We start from the raw sequence: 14,043 nt of genomic DNA, 5'->3' as shown, positions 1-14,043 counted from the left end.
CAGGTTGGATGGGGCTTTGTGCAATCTGGTCTAGTGGAAAGTATGACAACGTAACCAGCTGGTTAGGATGTCTGCTAGGAAGAGAATATGCATCTTCAGTTTTACAGAGAGCAGAATGATCTGTGAAGGATGCAGCTCTGACCAGCCTTGCTCAAGGCAGACCAAGCTGCACTACAACTGACAACACTTTGTGGGCTAGGGCACAGACACATGCAAAGCAAGTGAATGAGAAAGCAAGCACCTCTAACCCATGCAATGAGCCATTGCAGTTCTGGACCATAAAAGGGGATGCAAGGACTAGTATGTCTTAAGACATTTGACAAATATTTAGTGGAACTAATGCAACTTACATAAGGCAGTCTTTAAGCATGTCTCCCATGAATGAGACTTTTGAAGGGTCTCCTTGCACAAAGCTTTCATGCAAGTATATTTGGTAACAATTTTTTTTACCTCTCCCTCCACTCCTGCTCCTTCCTCTTTTGCAGCCCTAATTCTTTGTATTGTAAAATCCCTCCCCATCAAGGCTAAATATTTTATCACAAGCCAAACAGTGTTACACCAGATGAAAAATAAAAGCAGAAGCAGCAAATGAACCCTCAGGAACAATGATCCTATTTTTATGCAAACTCCATTATCTTGTCTTTAAGTGACTCAAAGTGTCACAGTATTGTCACAGTACAGCTGGACTGGACTGAACAAAGTAACTCTGACCATAACACAGATCTAATTCAGCTAGCCTAATTCATGTCTGAACATGTCCCTGGATAAGTTAAAGGGAACCCTCGGCCAGCCCCATGCAAGCTGAAAAGGAAGCACACCACTGGCCAGGAAGCTGGGCAGAGAGAGAAGTATCAGCCAATGGCTGTCTAGCCTGGGAAATTTGAATTGAGTATTTAAGTGAGTTCTGGATAATAAACAAGGCTGTTTTGTCTCATGAGCACCTGGAGTACAAGTCGTGAGTTTCATCTCCCCACCCACGGCTGGCACGTTACATCAAAGTACTGAAAAATATACTACAGAGAACAACCCTGATCTGGTGGAGAATAAATATGGCAGCCTAATCAGTCCATGAAGCTAAACCATTTCTATTTCTCCTTTAGAGAACTGTAGCAATCATGGTTTTCAGTTCTGTTTTCCACCCACCCCCCTGTCCTCTGCCCACCATCCCCAGTGACACATGAACAGTCTTAAGACATTGAAACACCATTTCTTGGAAAAGAAATTTTCTGCTTGAACAGAACAGACTTGTCTGCATCAGAGGAAGCTACCTGCAAATTTCTGCCGCAAAACCTTCTGTTCTCCTTTGACACATATAGCAAAACCCCCTTTCTTAACTGCTAGAAACCTAAAATAAATGTAGAAAGAGAAAACAAGTCCTCCTAAGCATTGGTGCTCAGTGAGCCTTTCTTTAGTACCACACTGGTTTAGACCAATCTTACCATTTTTTCCATACTCAAGGGAAAAAAACAATCCAAAGCCACACTAGTGTAGAGAGACTAGGCAGCATAACTGTTCATTATCACAGCTCATCAGCAAATGAGATGCACCACCCCCAAAACAATAAAAAATAACACAGAAAGGGAAGAGATAATGGCAACTTCATTGTCTGCATTTCCACACCTACACTTGACACTGCTCTGTGCTTCTCTCAATATATAAAAAGGGCTTTAAAAATTAGGTTCGTCACTAGAAAACTGGTGTAAAACATCTTTCTAACTCCTCCAAGCACCGCTCCCACAAGACCACGAGAGGCACAAAATGAAGGTGACATCACTGATATGACCTCATCCTAATGACATAATAGAGACCCATCGAGTGTAGCAACAGCAATCAACAGGAAGCCATAACCCGAACAGAAAGACAAGGGCTTTCACACAGAGGAGGGCTAAACATGGCTCCTTTCTCCATCTCGTTGACTCCTCAGGTCTTTGTAATCGGTGAGCACTGTGAAAAGCTGTAGGAAGAGTGCCAGCCCATACCTTGCTTTCCAAGGCAAATTAAAACCCTTCACTCAAAAATCTTTGTAAAACACAGTACTAAGTTCCTACAGTGAAAGGCATTCTCAGTAAAGACCACGATCCAAGCGTCACTGAAGAGCAAAGCCTATGCCAACACCTACCTGTACTTTGCCAGGCTATCCACTGCATTTTACAGCTCAGATGAACAAAAACGGAAGGTCTGAGCTAATCCAGTCCTTGCACTCGCCTTCTCAAGCAGGGCTGGCCTGGTGCCAGCATCCTAGCCCCCAAGGGGAAGCCGGGGTCTGGGAGGGAGAGGTTGGCATAACGCTACTACCGAGGCAAGGGGCTCCTGCAGCCGGCCCCGAAGGGGCACACCCCAGGGGCGTGAGAGGCCTGCCACGAACCCCGAGGAAGGGCAGCAGGCCCAGGCCGCCCCATACCCCATCCAATCCTCCACTCACCCTGGCGGCCCACAATCTCAGCCACATGCTCAGAGCTGGGCACGGGCACGCACTCGGTGGTGTTGACGCTCTTTCCGCGAAGCAGCGCCGTCTGCTCGCCGCTGAGGCCCACCGCACCGCCGCCACTCAGGCCGCCGCCGTAAACGTGGGACAACATTGCCGCCATCATGCCCTCAGGATCGTGCGCCCCCGCCGCTACCTCCTGCTCATTGAGAGCGGGCGAGAGCAGGACGGATCCCAACGCCGGCAGCAGCGGGATCGGCTGGGAGGGCGAGGAAGATGTGGAGAGCAGCAGCAGCGCGGCCAGGTGGTCCTCTTCGTCCTCTTCTTCCTCCAGCTCCAGATCTCCCTCTCCCCTCGCCGCCGCCTCCCCCACTCCGACAAGCCTCGGCTCCCCGAGGGAGTCGGGCGGCGGCGCCAAGCCCGCCCGCTGCTGGGCCACCCCCATCACTCCACTGCCTCCGGCGGGCAGGCCGTGGTCGCGGAAGCCGAGGCCGGAGATGCGCTGCTGGAGCAGCAGCAGCGGGGGGGGGGGGAGGCGTGACAGTTCGGCGGCACGGGAGGCCGCGGCGGTGCTGCTGCTCGGCATGGCGAAAAATGCACCACAGGCCGGGCGGGGCCTAGCGGCGCAGAGCCGCCATGCCGTGAGGAGCACGACCCGGGCCCCAGGGCCACTCTCTCAGCGTACCTTTTGCCCCATAACTGTACCCACGGCAAGACCACAGACGGCGCTGGAATAGGAGGGGCAGCAGAAAGGAGGTGGAGGAGGTGGTCCCGCCCCGCGCTCGCCGAATCGCCATTGGGCGGAAGAGCCGGTTCCTGGGCAGCGCCAGAGGCGAATGGAACCTGTGGGATGTGGGGAGGCCCCACCCACGGCCCCGCCGCCTCAGCGCTTCGTGAGTCCTGGGACGGTGGGGTGCTGTGAGTTAAGGTCTGGTGAGACGGGATGATCCCCAAAACAAACAAAAATAAAACCCAAACGTCTCTGATGGACGTGGTGCCCTCTTTCCCCTCATACCTTGTGTGTTTCCCCACTGAGGTAAAGGCTCTGTGATTTGCCACTTACCATCCCTAACGGAGCTCATCTTCCTTCTCTGTGCTAAAAGCAAAGGCAATTGGCTGTGGACATCTTAATACAACCATAATAAAGTGCTTGAAAGTTATCTCTCACTGAGTTAGTTGCTTATTAAACAGAGCGTCTTCAAGGACAGCCCAATGTGTCAGGGACATGGTATGAGCACTGCAGCTTGACTAATTTATAGCCTATACTACAAATTAGAATCCAATGAAGTTTTTATGGCATCTGCTTTAGGAATATCAAGTTCTTTCTACCATGCTCATATTTGAGGTTATAGACTTGTATAATGACTTTGCAGTCAATAAAGAAATGTGTAATTCTCCAAACTTCTATCTATATTGGTTGTAAAATAGTTACATGACTATTGTCGGAAGGAGTAGGCAGTATGGAAGGATGATGGGGTATATCAAATGTAGATGCAGTTGGAAGCCAGTTGATGTAGCTGAAGTTTTGCCTCTTGGTGTGCTTAAATTTGCTCTTTTGAATGGCAAAATGAGTTCACAGCTTCAGGGCCGTCCCTGCTGTGGCAGCAACATGACTTCACACACAACAAATGCTCCCCATAAATCCTACACGGCAACTCCTACCAAGGCCAGATTGGATGAGGCTTTGAGCAACCTGGTCTAGTGGAATGTGTCCTTGCCCCTGGCAGGGATCTTTACAATTCCTTCCAATCCAAACCATTCCTTGATTCTAGGTCTCTGTAGTTCTGGAGACTCTTGGGGACACATCCTGCTGCTCGCCCATAAATGACCAGCTCGTATTTGAAACACAGATTAGAAGTGTATGGTTTCCAGCACTATCTTGCTAAATTCCAGTAATTTCCAAGGCATTTATAACTATTGAGAGACCGCTAGACTATTCACAACTCTTCACAGAAGTATAGTGAACGCTGTTTATTTCTATCTTTAGCACACCTTTTATAGGGTTTTACTGGGTCCGCGGGCTAAACAAGTTACTATTGGCTAATGCACATAGGTTTACATTTTTTCTTTCATACACAAGGATATTGTTTTCCTTCATTTTCTCTGCTTCAGGAGAGTTTCAGGGACATTAGCCTTTAATATCGCCACTTATAGCAAAGGCTGGCTTGTGCAGACAGGCTTTTACTAAAATATGCCCACCTTCTGTTAAAATATTCTCTACATATAACCCCCAAGAGGACCGTATTTCTAACATCTGCAGGTAAAGTGAAATCCCAGTTTCCTTAGCATTCTCCAAAATGATGTCTCACCAAAAATTGTTGGGATTCATTTATTCAGCTAGACTGTGTTGGGAAGGATGAAACAGGGAAACCTTATAAATATGATTGTTTAGCAAAAGGTTCTGAAAATATGAAACCTAGAATCAAAATAGAAATGAAAACTAGCTTTGAGCTATAGGATACCAACTGTTAGTTACTATATAACCAAAGAACAATAGCCTAGCCAGCTGAAGGAGAATCCCTGTTGATAGAACAATACCCTTCTGCTGATAGTGAATCCAAAGGTTGAAGCAGCAAGAGAAGAATTTGAAAGGCTTTTAGAGTTTAAAATGTAACACTGCATGGTAATGTAGTAGCTCTTATAGGCTATATGTAAATTCTATAGAATGTGTGTCATGTACTGGTTGGTTACTGGGAATTAGAATATTCACTATAGAAAAAGATATAATGTATTGTAACAAGAACTTCACCCACTTCACTTCTCTTTACCTTTCTACCTCTTAGCCTCTTACGTAGCCTCTCTTCTCTTACTCCCCACTCTTACTCTCTTACCCCCTCTTGCCCCTCTCTCTCTACCCCTTTAATTACTTTCTGCTCTCAGACCCCTCTTTCCACTCTTTCTCTCTCCCTCTTTGAGCGCGTTTACGCTGTGGTTGGCAGCATAAATGGATCTCTTCCACCCTCTACCTAAATAATAAACTGCATATCCCAAGAGCAGCTTGGCCCTGGAGAAGTCTGTCACCACAATCCCGTTTTTACACCTACAAGACTGTCATACAGGGTCGGGACGTAAGTCCTGTGTTGATGCTTCAATGGGGATTCAAGTGGTTTTCCAGGTCTCAAGGAGACATGAGCAGTTGTTGGTTGCTAGAAAGGTATTTATTGTATAAAGGCATCAGTCTCAATGGCAAAGAGTTCAGAGAGTTAAAGTACTTGCTAAAAGCTTTTGGCATTGTCCTGGGTTGATTATGATGTTAAATTGTATCCCAATTCGTCCACCTAACCCAGACACAGGTTTTGTATTCTTAACATTTCATCTAAGAGTAAAAGTGAGTGGAGAAGAAGCACCGAGTCTGTTATCAGAGACTGTACTTGCTCCCCCCGCATTGCGAGACGGGGTTTTGACTACAGCACAGACAGACAACAAGGGACAGATCGCCTTGGCTTTTCCAGCTAGCCGAAGCAGAGAGGTCTTCCTGGACTGTTTTCTTTCCCTTTTTTTGTAACGAATCGAACTTGCTCTGGACTGGGGACTCGGGGGAGCACCGGGAGCTTGCACCCGTGGACTTAGCGGGAGCCCAGCCTGGGCAGCGGCATTTTCCAGGGCCAGAGGGATTGAAAACAGAGCGAACACCCACAGGAAAGAGACCCTCTGAATTTTGTCATCTCTTCAGAGCGGCGAGAGGTTTTGTAATTTGATATTGTTCATTCTTGTGCTGGGTAGTGCTGTGCCTGTGAAATAAACAGGTTTTTTCCACTTCTCTCAGAGAAATCTCTTCCCGAACCGGTTGGGGGATGGGAGAAAAGGGCCATGTGGGTTTGCTTCCCGGGGGGGGGGGGGGGGGGGGGGAGGCCATTGGAGGTTTTCTCCCAAATTTGCCCTAAACCAGGACAGGCATAAAGTTCTGAATACTGAGCAGCAGCTCTCTGGTATGAAGTCCTGATGTCCTGGGCTGCAGAAGCAGTTGGTGATGATGATGGTGCTGCTGTTCTTCTTTGTGTGTGTGTGTGTGAGAGAGAACCCCAATACAGGGGATTAAATTTTTAAATCATCCAATCAGCTAAAAACACAATTCTAAAACAAAACTTTCTACACTAATCTAAGCTTAAGTCTAACATGTGAAAGCAGCATTCTCTTTATTCAAATCTTACATATAGGGTATTATCTGTTTACGTGAATAATCCTATCTGTTCTATCTAGAAATGTTAGCTATATTTTTATTATGTCTAGAGCTAAGTTGAATTTTTGAAGGGTATCACTGAACTTTAAACTGGGTAATAAGGCTTTTCACTAGCTAACAAAGACTCTTAAGGCATTTTGGCTATATTAAAACTTACTTAAAACTAAAACTTATACTCTATACCTATGGCTTAACATATTTAAGTTTCTCTAAAGGCTTTAATTCTAAAGGCTTTAATTCAATCCCTGGATTTCTTTTTCTCCCTGAGGGACTCAGAGGAGTTTCTATTTCATGTATTCCAACAGTCCTGTACCTGGATCTATTTAATGCCATCACAAGCCCTGCCATGACACCAGAAGTTGACCTTCTTACACAAGAGGGACCTACAAGGTCAACACACATCTGAATCTCTCAGCCTAGTCTTACTCTTTTTTTTCTGTTTTTGGTGGAACAAAGAGATGATGCAGAGTGAGGTATTAATGCTGTTTTGGTTTTTGCTTTTTTTTCTATGTTCTCTGTATTCTTTGCACATCTATTTGTAGCTCTGTAGCCTATTGTAGTAGTGGCTAATTTTCCCAGTACTTTTCCATGGCCTTTCCCTAGGCAGAAAGACAAAACAAATTCCAGAGCTCTAAGACCTGGGAGGTACAAGGCCCCTATGCTATCTTGGTTATTCCTGGCTACCAAGGATGAGAACAACTCTTCGAGATACATTTTCATGGACAAAGTATAGCTAGTGCCAAGGGGGATGCTCCAGAGAAGGGGCTTGACCTGAGGGGGGGGGGAATTGCATCGCCACTTGTCCTCCTAATTGGTGCTTTCATAAATTATGCTAATTTCCTAAAACCTATACAAATGTACTCACCCCTGTGGGGGTGGGCTTTTGTGGACATCTTTCCATAACTGCCCCTGAAGGCTTTCAGGTAAAGATCCACTTTTATATTACCTCCTTACTAAAATTATCTTGAGTTTAATTTCCAGGTTGGGAAAAAGGCAACAGTTATCCTGGCAGAATTGTTCCCAGATGGAACAAGGGAACCTGGTACCCTTCCTCCGGATTGGAAACATCCTGCAAAGAATTCATTCCTGACAGCAATCTTAAGAATTCCCTGCAATGGCCTGAGGTTGAGACACCATGGTTCCAAAATCCCACAGGAGGTAATTGTCACGATCCGCAAGGTGGGATTCGTGATGTGGTTCTTTTATTTGATCTTAGAGTACAAAAGATTATCAGCAAACCAGGGACTTAAAAAGCAAAACACACTTTATTGAGTGCTCATCAGCACTAATATGCGATAGAGAGAAAAGAGGAGAAAGCAAATGTTATAAATGCAAAGGCAATTTCGGGATAAAATCAAAAAGAGAAATTTATTAATAAACAACAAAAAACAAACAACGAGAAAAACCACAATAAAAATGGTCAGCGCAGCGCTGGGTGGACAGGGTCTACACCGGAGGTGCAGGGTTCCCAAATCCACGTCTGAGTGTTCTCAGGCTTGGGGTTTTATAGAGATTTTAAGTCCTCAGGCTAAAATTCCAAGCAGGTTCCATTCACCAAGTGTCCTTGATTGTCCGGTGAATGGATTTCCTGGCATGGAAAAATAGAACTAACTAGTGTCCGGACAGAGTCTCCTCATATGTAAAGAGACTCTGTATGTATTTCAATTTGGGTTATCAAGGCAAAAGTGGTGTGATCCGGGATCGGTGCCGATGGGTATCTCGGCAGAGTCTTTCCTTTTGTTTCCGTTGATTGCATCTCCAACACTGGTTTGACAGGTGGGGCGTTCAGGTCTAGCGACGACTACTCTTTCCGAGGTTTGTCTTTTGTTGACCTGATTGTTTCCCAACAGAGATCTGCAGGGACGTTGGTCAGGTCCGGAGATGGGTATCTCCTCCGAGCTAGTTCTTTTGTTTTCCTGATGGCCCTCATCCTGTCTATTTTTCGAGCTAATGTTCGTTATCTGGGTGTTGGCTGCAATCCGTTGCCTTTTGGAGGAAACTCCCGGCCAGACTTGGAGAAAGGTTTTTTTGTACATTTTGGATTTTATATTATTTCAACACATACATATCTTATTTATACCTTTACGAATTTTTATTTACAGATTAATTTATTACAGTCCCCCGCCTAATAATTCATTCTATTAAAAATTCGTATTTTAATCAAACCGTTACTGGAAGAGGAATACTAGTATTCCTCTTACTCACTTTTATCTTTCTTCCCAGTTTGTTAGTGTATCTTCACTATTTTCTTGAGATAACATGTGTTTGGTTTCAAATTCCTCTAAGGCTTTGATTGCATTTTTACTTTCTTTCTCTTCTTCTAACTTCATTAGTTTAGAAAGAAGGGTTGTTTGCCCTTGTGCTTTTTCCGGGTCTATTGGGAGGGTGGCAATCTGCATTCCTTGCACTACAGAATGTATCAATCTGATTAAACAAGGAATCAGACAAGGTAGAAAGACTACTCCGGCAACCGAACATCCTATAAAGAAGACTAGCTTTTTCCACCAAGCCCCCTGTCCAAAAATTTGATCCCACCAGGAGGCTTGTAAAATGGAATTCCACTTTTGGACTGGCACATGTGCCACCTTTTTTATTTCAGCAGCTAATCCCTTTATAGTTTCTCCATAGTCATCAATCTCCATGCAACACTCGGACTCATTATATCTACCACACACTCCTCCCTCCTCAGCTAGCAAATAGTCGAGAGCTAATCTATTTTGATATACAAAAGCTCTCATCTGTGAATGTTGTTTCGCTAGGAGTTCTAGGGCTTCTGAAGTGTGATTTGAGACTACTTCTACTACAGCCTGCAACCTAATAAGCCGATTGAGGAGATAAATGGGGGTTCGGTAACCCCAGCTGCTGTCATTTGCCCAGGTAGCGGGCCCATAATATTGAATGATTCTTTCGGCAGGCCACTCTTCCTCTTTCCACTTTTGGTTGCCTCCTGCCATCGGTAGTTCTCGTTTCAATTCCCTCTTTTGCCGGGCCAATGTTTCAAAGAGGGGAGCACCTAAAGACTTACTTTCATCTTTAGGTAATGTAAAGAAAAAAGGCCGAATTATCCCAAGTGTGCAGGATCCTTTCCATTTCTTTGGCAATTCACTGTATGCTTTCTTTCCGCATATCCAGTAAATCCCGTCCGGTGCCTCCCAACCTTTATTTGATTTTGCCGGGTCCTCCCAATAGTCCCTCAGGCCTATAAATGCATGGAAGGGATTTGCCCCATGGTTTTTATTCCAACAGAGTCCAATTATGTCTACCCATTCACAGTTATTTTCCCGAGAGTGGCTCCAATAACCCTCGGGTGGTTCTGGTTGCCAGACCTTCGTTTTTTTATCTGAATTTACCGTGAGAGTGTTCACACACGGGGTGTATCCCACTAAATCGGTAAATTCTTTTCCCTCCCGGCTAATGCAAAATGTTCCAATTATTCTCTTATCAATTACCCAACCCTCGGGTCTCCGTGTTGTTTTAGATAATTTCAATCCTGTCCATTTTAGCAGTTGTTCCGGGGTTAATCCCTCTCCCTTCCATGGCCATCTTTCGGCCGATTTCAGACCACCACATATCCAACAATTGGATAAACCTAATTCAGTTGCAATTTCCTGCATTAGATCTATAAATAAATTTTGGTTGGGGCTGGGTAAATTCCAGCTGTTGTATTGTTTTTCTAACTGTTCATATTGTTCACTGAGGGAATTTAGCCTTTCCTGTTCTAATCTCTTTTTCTTGCTTTCCATTTCTCGTCTCTTTAACTCCAGGGTTAGTTGTTTTATTTTATTTTCCGGATCTAACCCTTCATTGTCTTTCGAAAAACAGAATACTTGGTCAAACTGCAAGCACACTCGATCATCATCACTTTTTAACAAATCTAAAATTATAGGTTCATTATTAAATGACGTTTTTGTTTCATGTTTTAAATTTTTCCCCTCCCAATACATTTTTCCACCCATTGTGCACGGCTTTAAGTTTGCTTTATTGTAGCAAAGAGGGTTGACTTGGTAATAAGCTATGAAAGTGGACTGCCTCTTTCCCCCAATCCAGACAGTCTTGTTACACTGTCCACAGACCGAAATTGGGGGAACCCCCCTCAACTCCCTTTTGGTTCGGAGGTGAGTTGTTTGAATCTTTTCTTTTCCCGAGGTCCGAAATTGCTTTTCCATAATACTTGCTCCTGGGTTGGAGCACCAAATCTTCCCCTTTAATTTGCATAAATCAAATTGGGTATCATTTGACCAGCATACCCCTGCGTGCAATTCTGGAGGACAAACGATCAATTGCTCGGTTTTTGTGGCAGTTCGGCACTGCTCACACTTCCCCGTGGGGCTCACCCCCGGAGGCGCCTCGGGGTTCATTCCCTCGGCCAAGCACATGGCTAGGTTCAGGATCATCAGGATTCCCCACCACTGCATCCCTCTGCCTTGCCCTTCGCCCGTATATGAACATACGGCAGGGAAAGCCATCTTCTCGGCAGCAGGGACTGTCTTCAGGGGCCCTTGAAGTCCTGATGGCAAACCTTCTCTTAAAGGTTGCCCACCGAGATGCTTTGATCGTGTCAAACCTGCACGGTACTTTTATTGTTCGGCGGCACTCGATTACCAAAGGTTCCGCCTTGTAGTCAAGTTGACCTCTCAATCCCTTTCGAAAAAACAGGAACCACTCAGGAGAGTCGAGTTCCAGCAGGCCCACCCGGGTAGCAAGTATTAGGAATTGGTTGGTCTGGTCTAATTCTTTTTCAAAACACTTAGTGCACAAACCCCTTGGTTTATACCCTCTTAAACAGTGAGCCACCCAAATTTGCTTACAATAAGCGCACTTAAAGTGTATAAAAGGAAAGCAGTAACAATCAAAATTGGTACAACTTATCCGTTCTTCACTCATTTGTGTTGCCGCCGAAGTTTGATTTTCAATTCTCCCGGAGGGGTAGTAACTTTCCACTCGGAGGAATTGTAGTTTGAGACTTTCTTTGCTCGAGAGGAGTGCGTCCAGCCCTTCTCGGCAGTTCGAACCGCTGTATCCGTAGTCAAGAGGACGAGGAATGGGCCTTCCCAGTGAGGGCTCAGGGGAAGCTCCTTCCACACTTTGATTAGAACTTTATCTTGTTGCTATATTTTATATATTAGTAAAAGCCTGTATGCACAAACCAGCCTTTGAACTAAGTCGTAATATTAAGGGCTAAAGTCCTTGAAACCTTCATGCAGAAGAGAGAGTAAAGCAAAACAATATCCCTGTGTGTAAGAGAAAAAATGTAAACTGTGTGTGTTAGCCAATAGTAGCTTGTTCTGCCTGCAGACCCTGTAGAACCCTATAAAAGTGTGCTAAAGATAGAAATAAACTGGCATTCACGATTACTTCTGTGAAGAGTGGTGAAGAGCTGGCGGTCTCTCAACATTTGGCGCTCGAACGGGACAACCTGCAGGCAGGGGGGCTTCAGTGGATCCACACACGGTGGGACGGAGCCTTGGACCGAGGTTGGTGGAGCGGATCTGAGTGCAGATAGATGCTGCCTTGGATCCGTACCAGATAGGCGGCTTGCGAATCAACGGGGGTGAGTCGCTGGGGGAGTCCGAAGGCAGGGGTGTGGTAGAAGGGTTGCACCCTTCCCCCCTGCCGCCGAGCCGCTAGCATGGAATTTGGGGCGGCAGATATACTGCTTCTCTGCATCCTCGTTAAACGAGGCGGAGCAGCCAGGGAAAAGGACCTGAATATGCTCATTATATGGGCTAATTGTCATGAGCATTTGCAGTGCTCACTGCTTCTTGCGGGGCAAGAACGGACTGATATATCGGCTCTGATATGGGAAACGGCAATTACGGAAAAGAGCAAGGACACTGTGTTTCTCGGTCGAACTTGGCAGATTGTAATTAATACCTTAAAAAACAGAAAAGTGAGATATGCTGAGGATGTGAGCCCTGTAATTCTACCTGCGTCACAGCGGCAGATGCCTTTACCTCCCACTGCTGGGCAAGCACTCCTATCTATATTGCCCATGGAGAGAGGGAGGGAGAGTTAGGGAGAAGAAAATAATGAGAAAAAAGTTCCACAGGGAACGCTGAAATAACGAACAGAATCTGTTCAGTTATGGCAGGATGTGATACATCCAGAACTATTTGCTTCATTTTTGGAGTCACTTTTAGCACTACAACCTTATTTAAGTTCCATCTTTACCACCCTGGGGGTGGAAGCAGCGCAAGAAAAGCTCCAAGGCCACTCTGAACAATTACAGAAACAACTGAGCAGAAACAGGTGGCTCAGACAGCTTCAAAGAGAGACAAACTAGTCAAAAAAATCTCAGACTATATGGTATCTAGTTCAAAATTCATCCTTGTAATTAGAAGCTGATAAACCGCAATGATCACCGTTGTTAGCACCTGGCCGTGAGAGACTTTTCATGTAAAATCGCCTGCTTTTGCAAAAGTATGCCTTTTTCCTCTATCAGCAAACAACAAGAGAGATTGAGAGAAAAACTACATTTGTTAAAGTTAACTTTGTGAGGCTTTTTTTTTCTTTCTCTCCGTTTTTCCTCGCTGCGAGAGTATGTGGAGAATGTGAAGAAAGATAAGAGCAGAGCTGCAGCAGCGGCGGGGCGGGCGGTTGACCCCCCCGCTCCCTCTCTTGGGGGGGGGCACTGGGATGGTGCCTGGTTTGTTGCAGGGTCGTGATTTATTGGGTTTTCAAAATGTTTTTATATACCATTGTAGAGTTAATTTTGTGTTTTAAGTAATTATGAGTTTATGCAATTGCAGTTTTTAGAGTTTTATTAGAGAAGTTATTGTGATTTTTTGAAGGTTTGAAAAAAAAAAAAAAAAAAAAAAGGGGAAAAAAGTGCTTAACAGAAGTTGCCTTGCAATAACTGGTTTTAGAACCCAAGGTTAAAATATGGTGTGATTTATAGCTTTTAGGAAAACCTTCTTCCAATTAGTGTTATCTACAGAAGAGATTTGTGGTTTAAAAAATAATTAGTCAAGAGAATTTTACTGTATAAGACAAAGTTAAGTTAAGGTATATATTATTTATTTGCTTGTTTTTTCCACAATTTTAATAAGGGAATTTTAATGTAAGGGTTTTTTTTTTGTTATAAAACACATATAACTGCATATATACCAATTTGGATTTTAGATTTTAGTTTAAAAATTGGACTTAATGTTTTTGAAAAGTGCTACAAAAGCTGGATGGCAACTTGCCAAAGCCCATGTTGTTGTGTTTTTTCTTTAGAAAAACTGCACTTTAACATCCTAACCAATTTAAACATATACTAGGCAAATTTTTATTATGAATAAGTATTTTTAGTAACATTTGCAGTTATTGTGGGTTATTCTCAAAGTTAGATGACATAGAATTGTGATGTGTTTGCTACATTTTTATAATCTTTATAGTGAATCCATGTTATTGTTATATTGTGTTTAAAAGGTATATATTAAACTTTTAGTTGCCT

At 44.4% G+C, this 14,043-nt stretch overlaps 1 protein-coding gene across 1 annotated transcript in view; it reads right to left on the bottom strand.

Annotated features, from left to right (window-relative positions):
- LOC131592499 (RNA-binding E3 ubiquitin-protein ligase MEX3C-like) overlaps positions 1 to 3,223 on the bottom strand; it is a 54,015-nt gene extending 50,792 nt beyond the window's left edge. The window contains exon 1 of the mRNA XM_058864048.1: positions 2,423 to 3,223. Within this exon, the coding sequence (XP_058720031.1) occupies positions 2,423 to 3,011 (589 nt within the window). The 5' untranslated portion in view covers positions 3,012 to 3,223. The remainder of the gene's footprint in view (positions 1 to 2,422) is intronic.
- Between the last annotated feature and the right edge of the window lie 10,820 nt (positions 3,224 to 14,043).

Source organism: Poecile atricapillus, chromosome W (assembly GCF_030490865.1).
Source record: "Poecile atricapillus isolate bPoeAtr1 chromosome W, bPoeAtr1.hap1, whole genome shotgun sequence".
Classification (NCBI taxonomy): domain Eukaryota; kingdom Metazoa; phylum Chordata; class Aves; order Passeriformes; family Paridae; genus Poecile; species Poecile atricapillus.
Note: the sequence above shows the minus strand (reverse complement) of the source record. Positions and strands in the feature narration are given on the sequence as shown.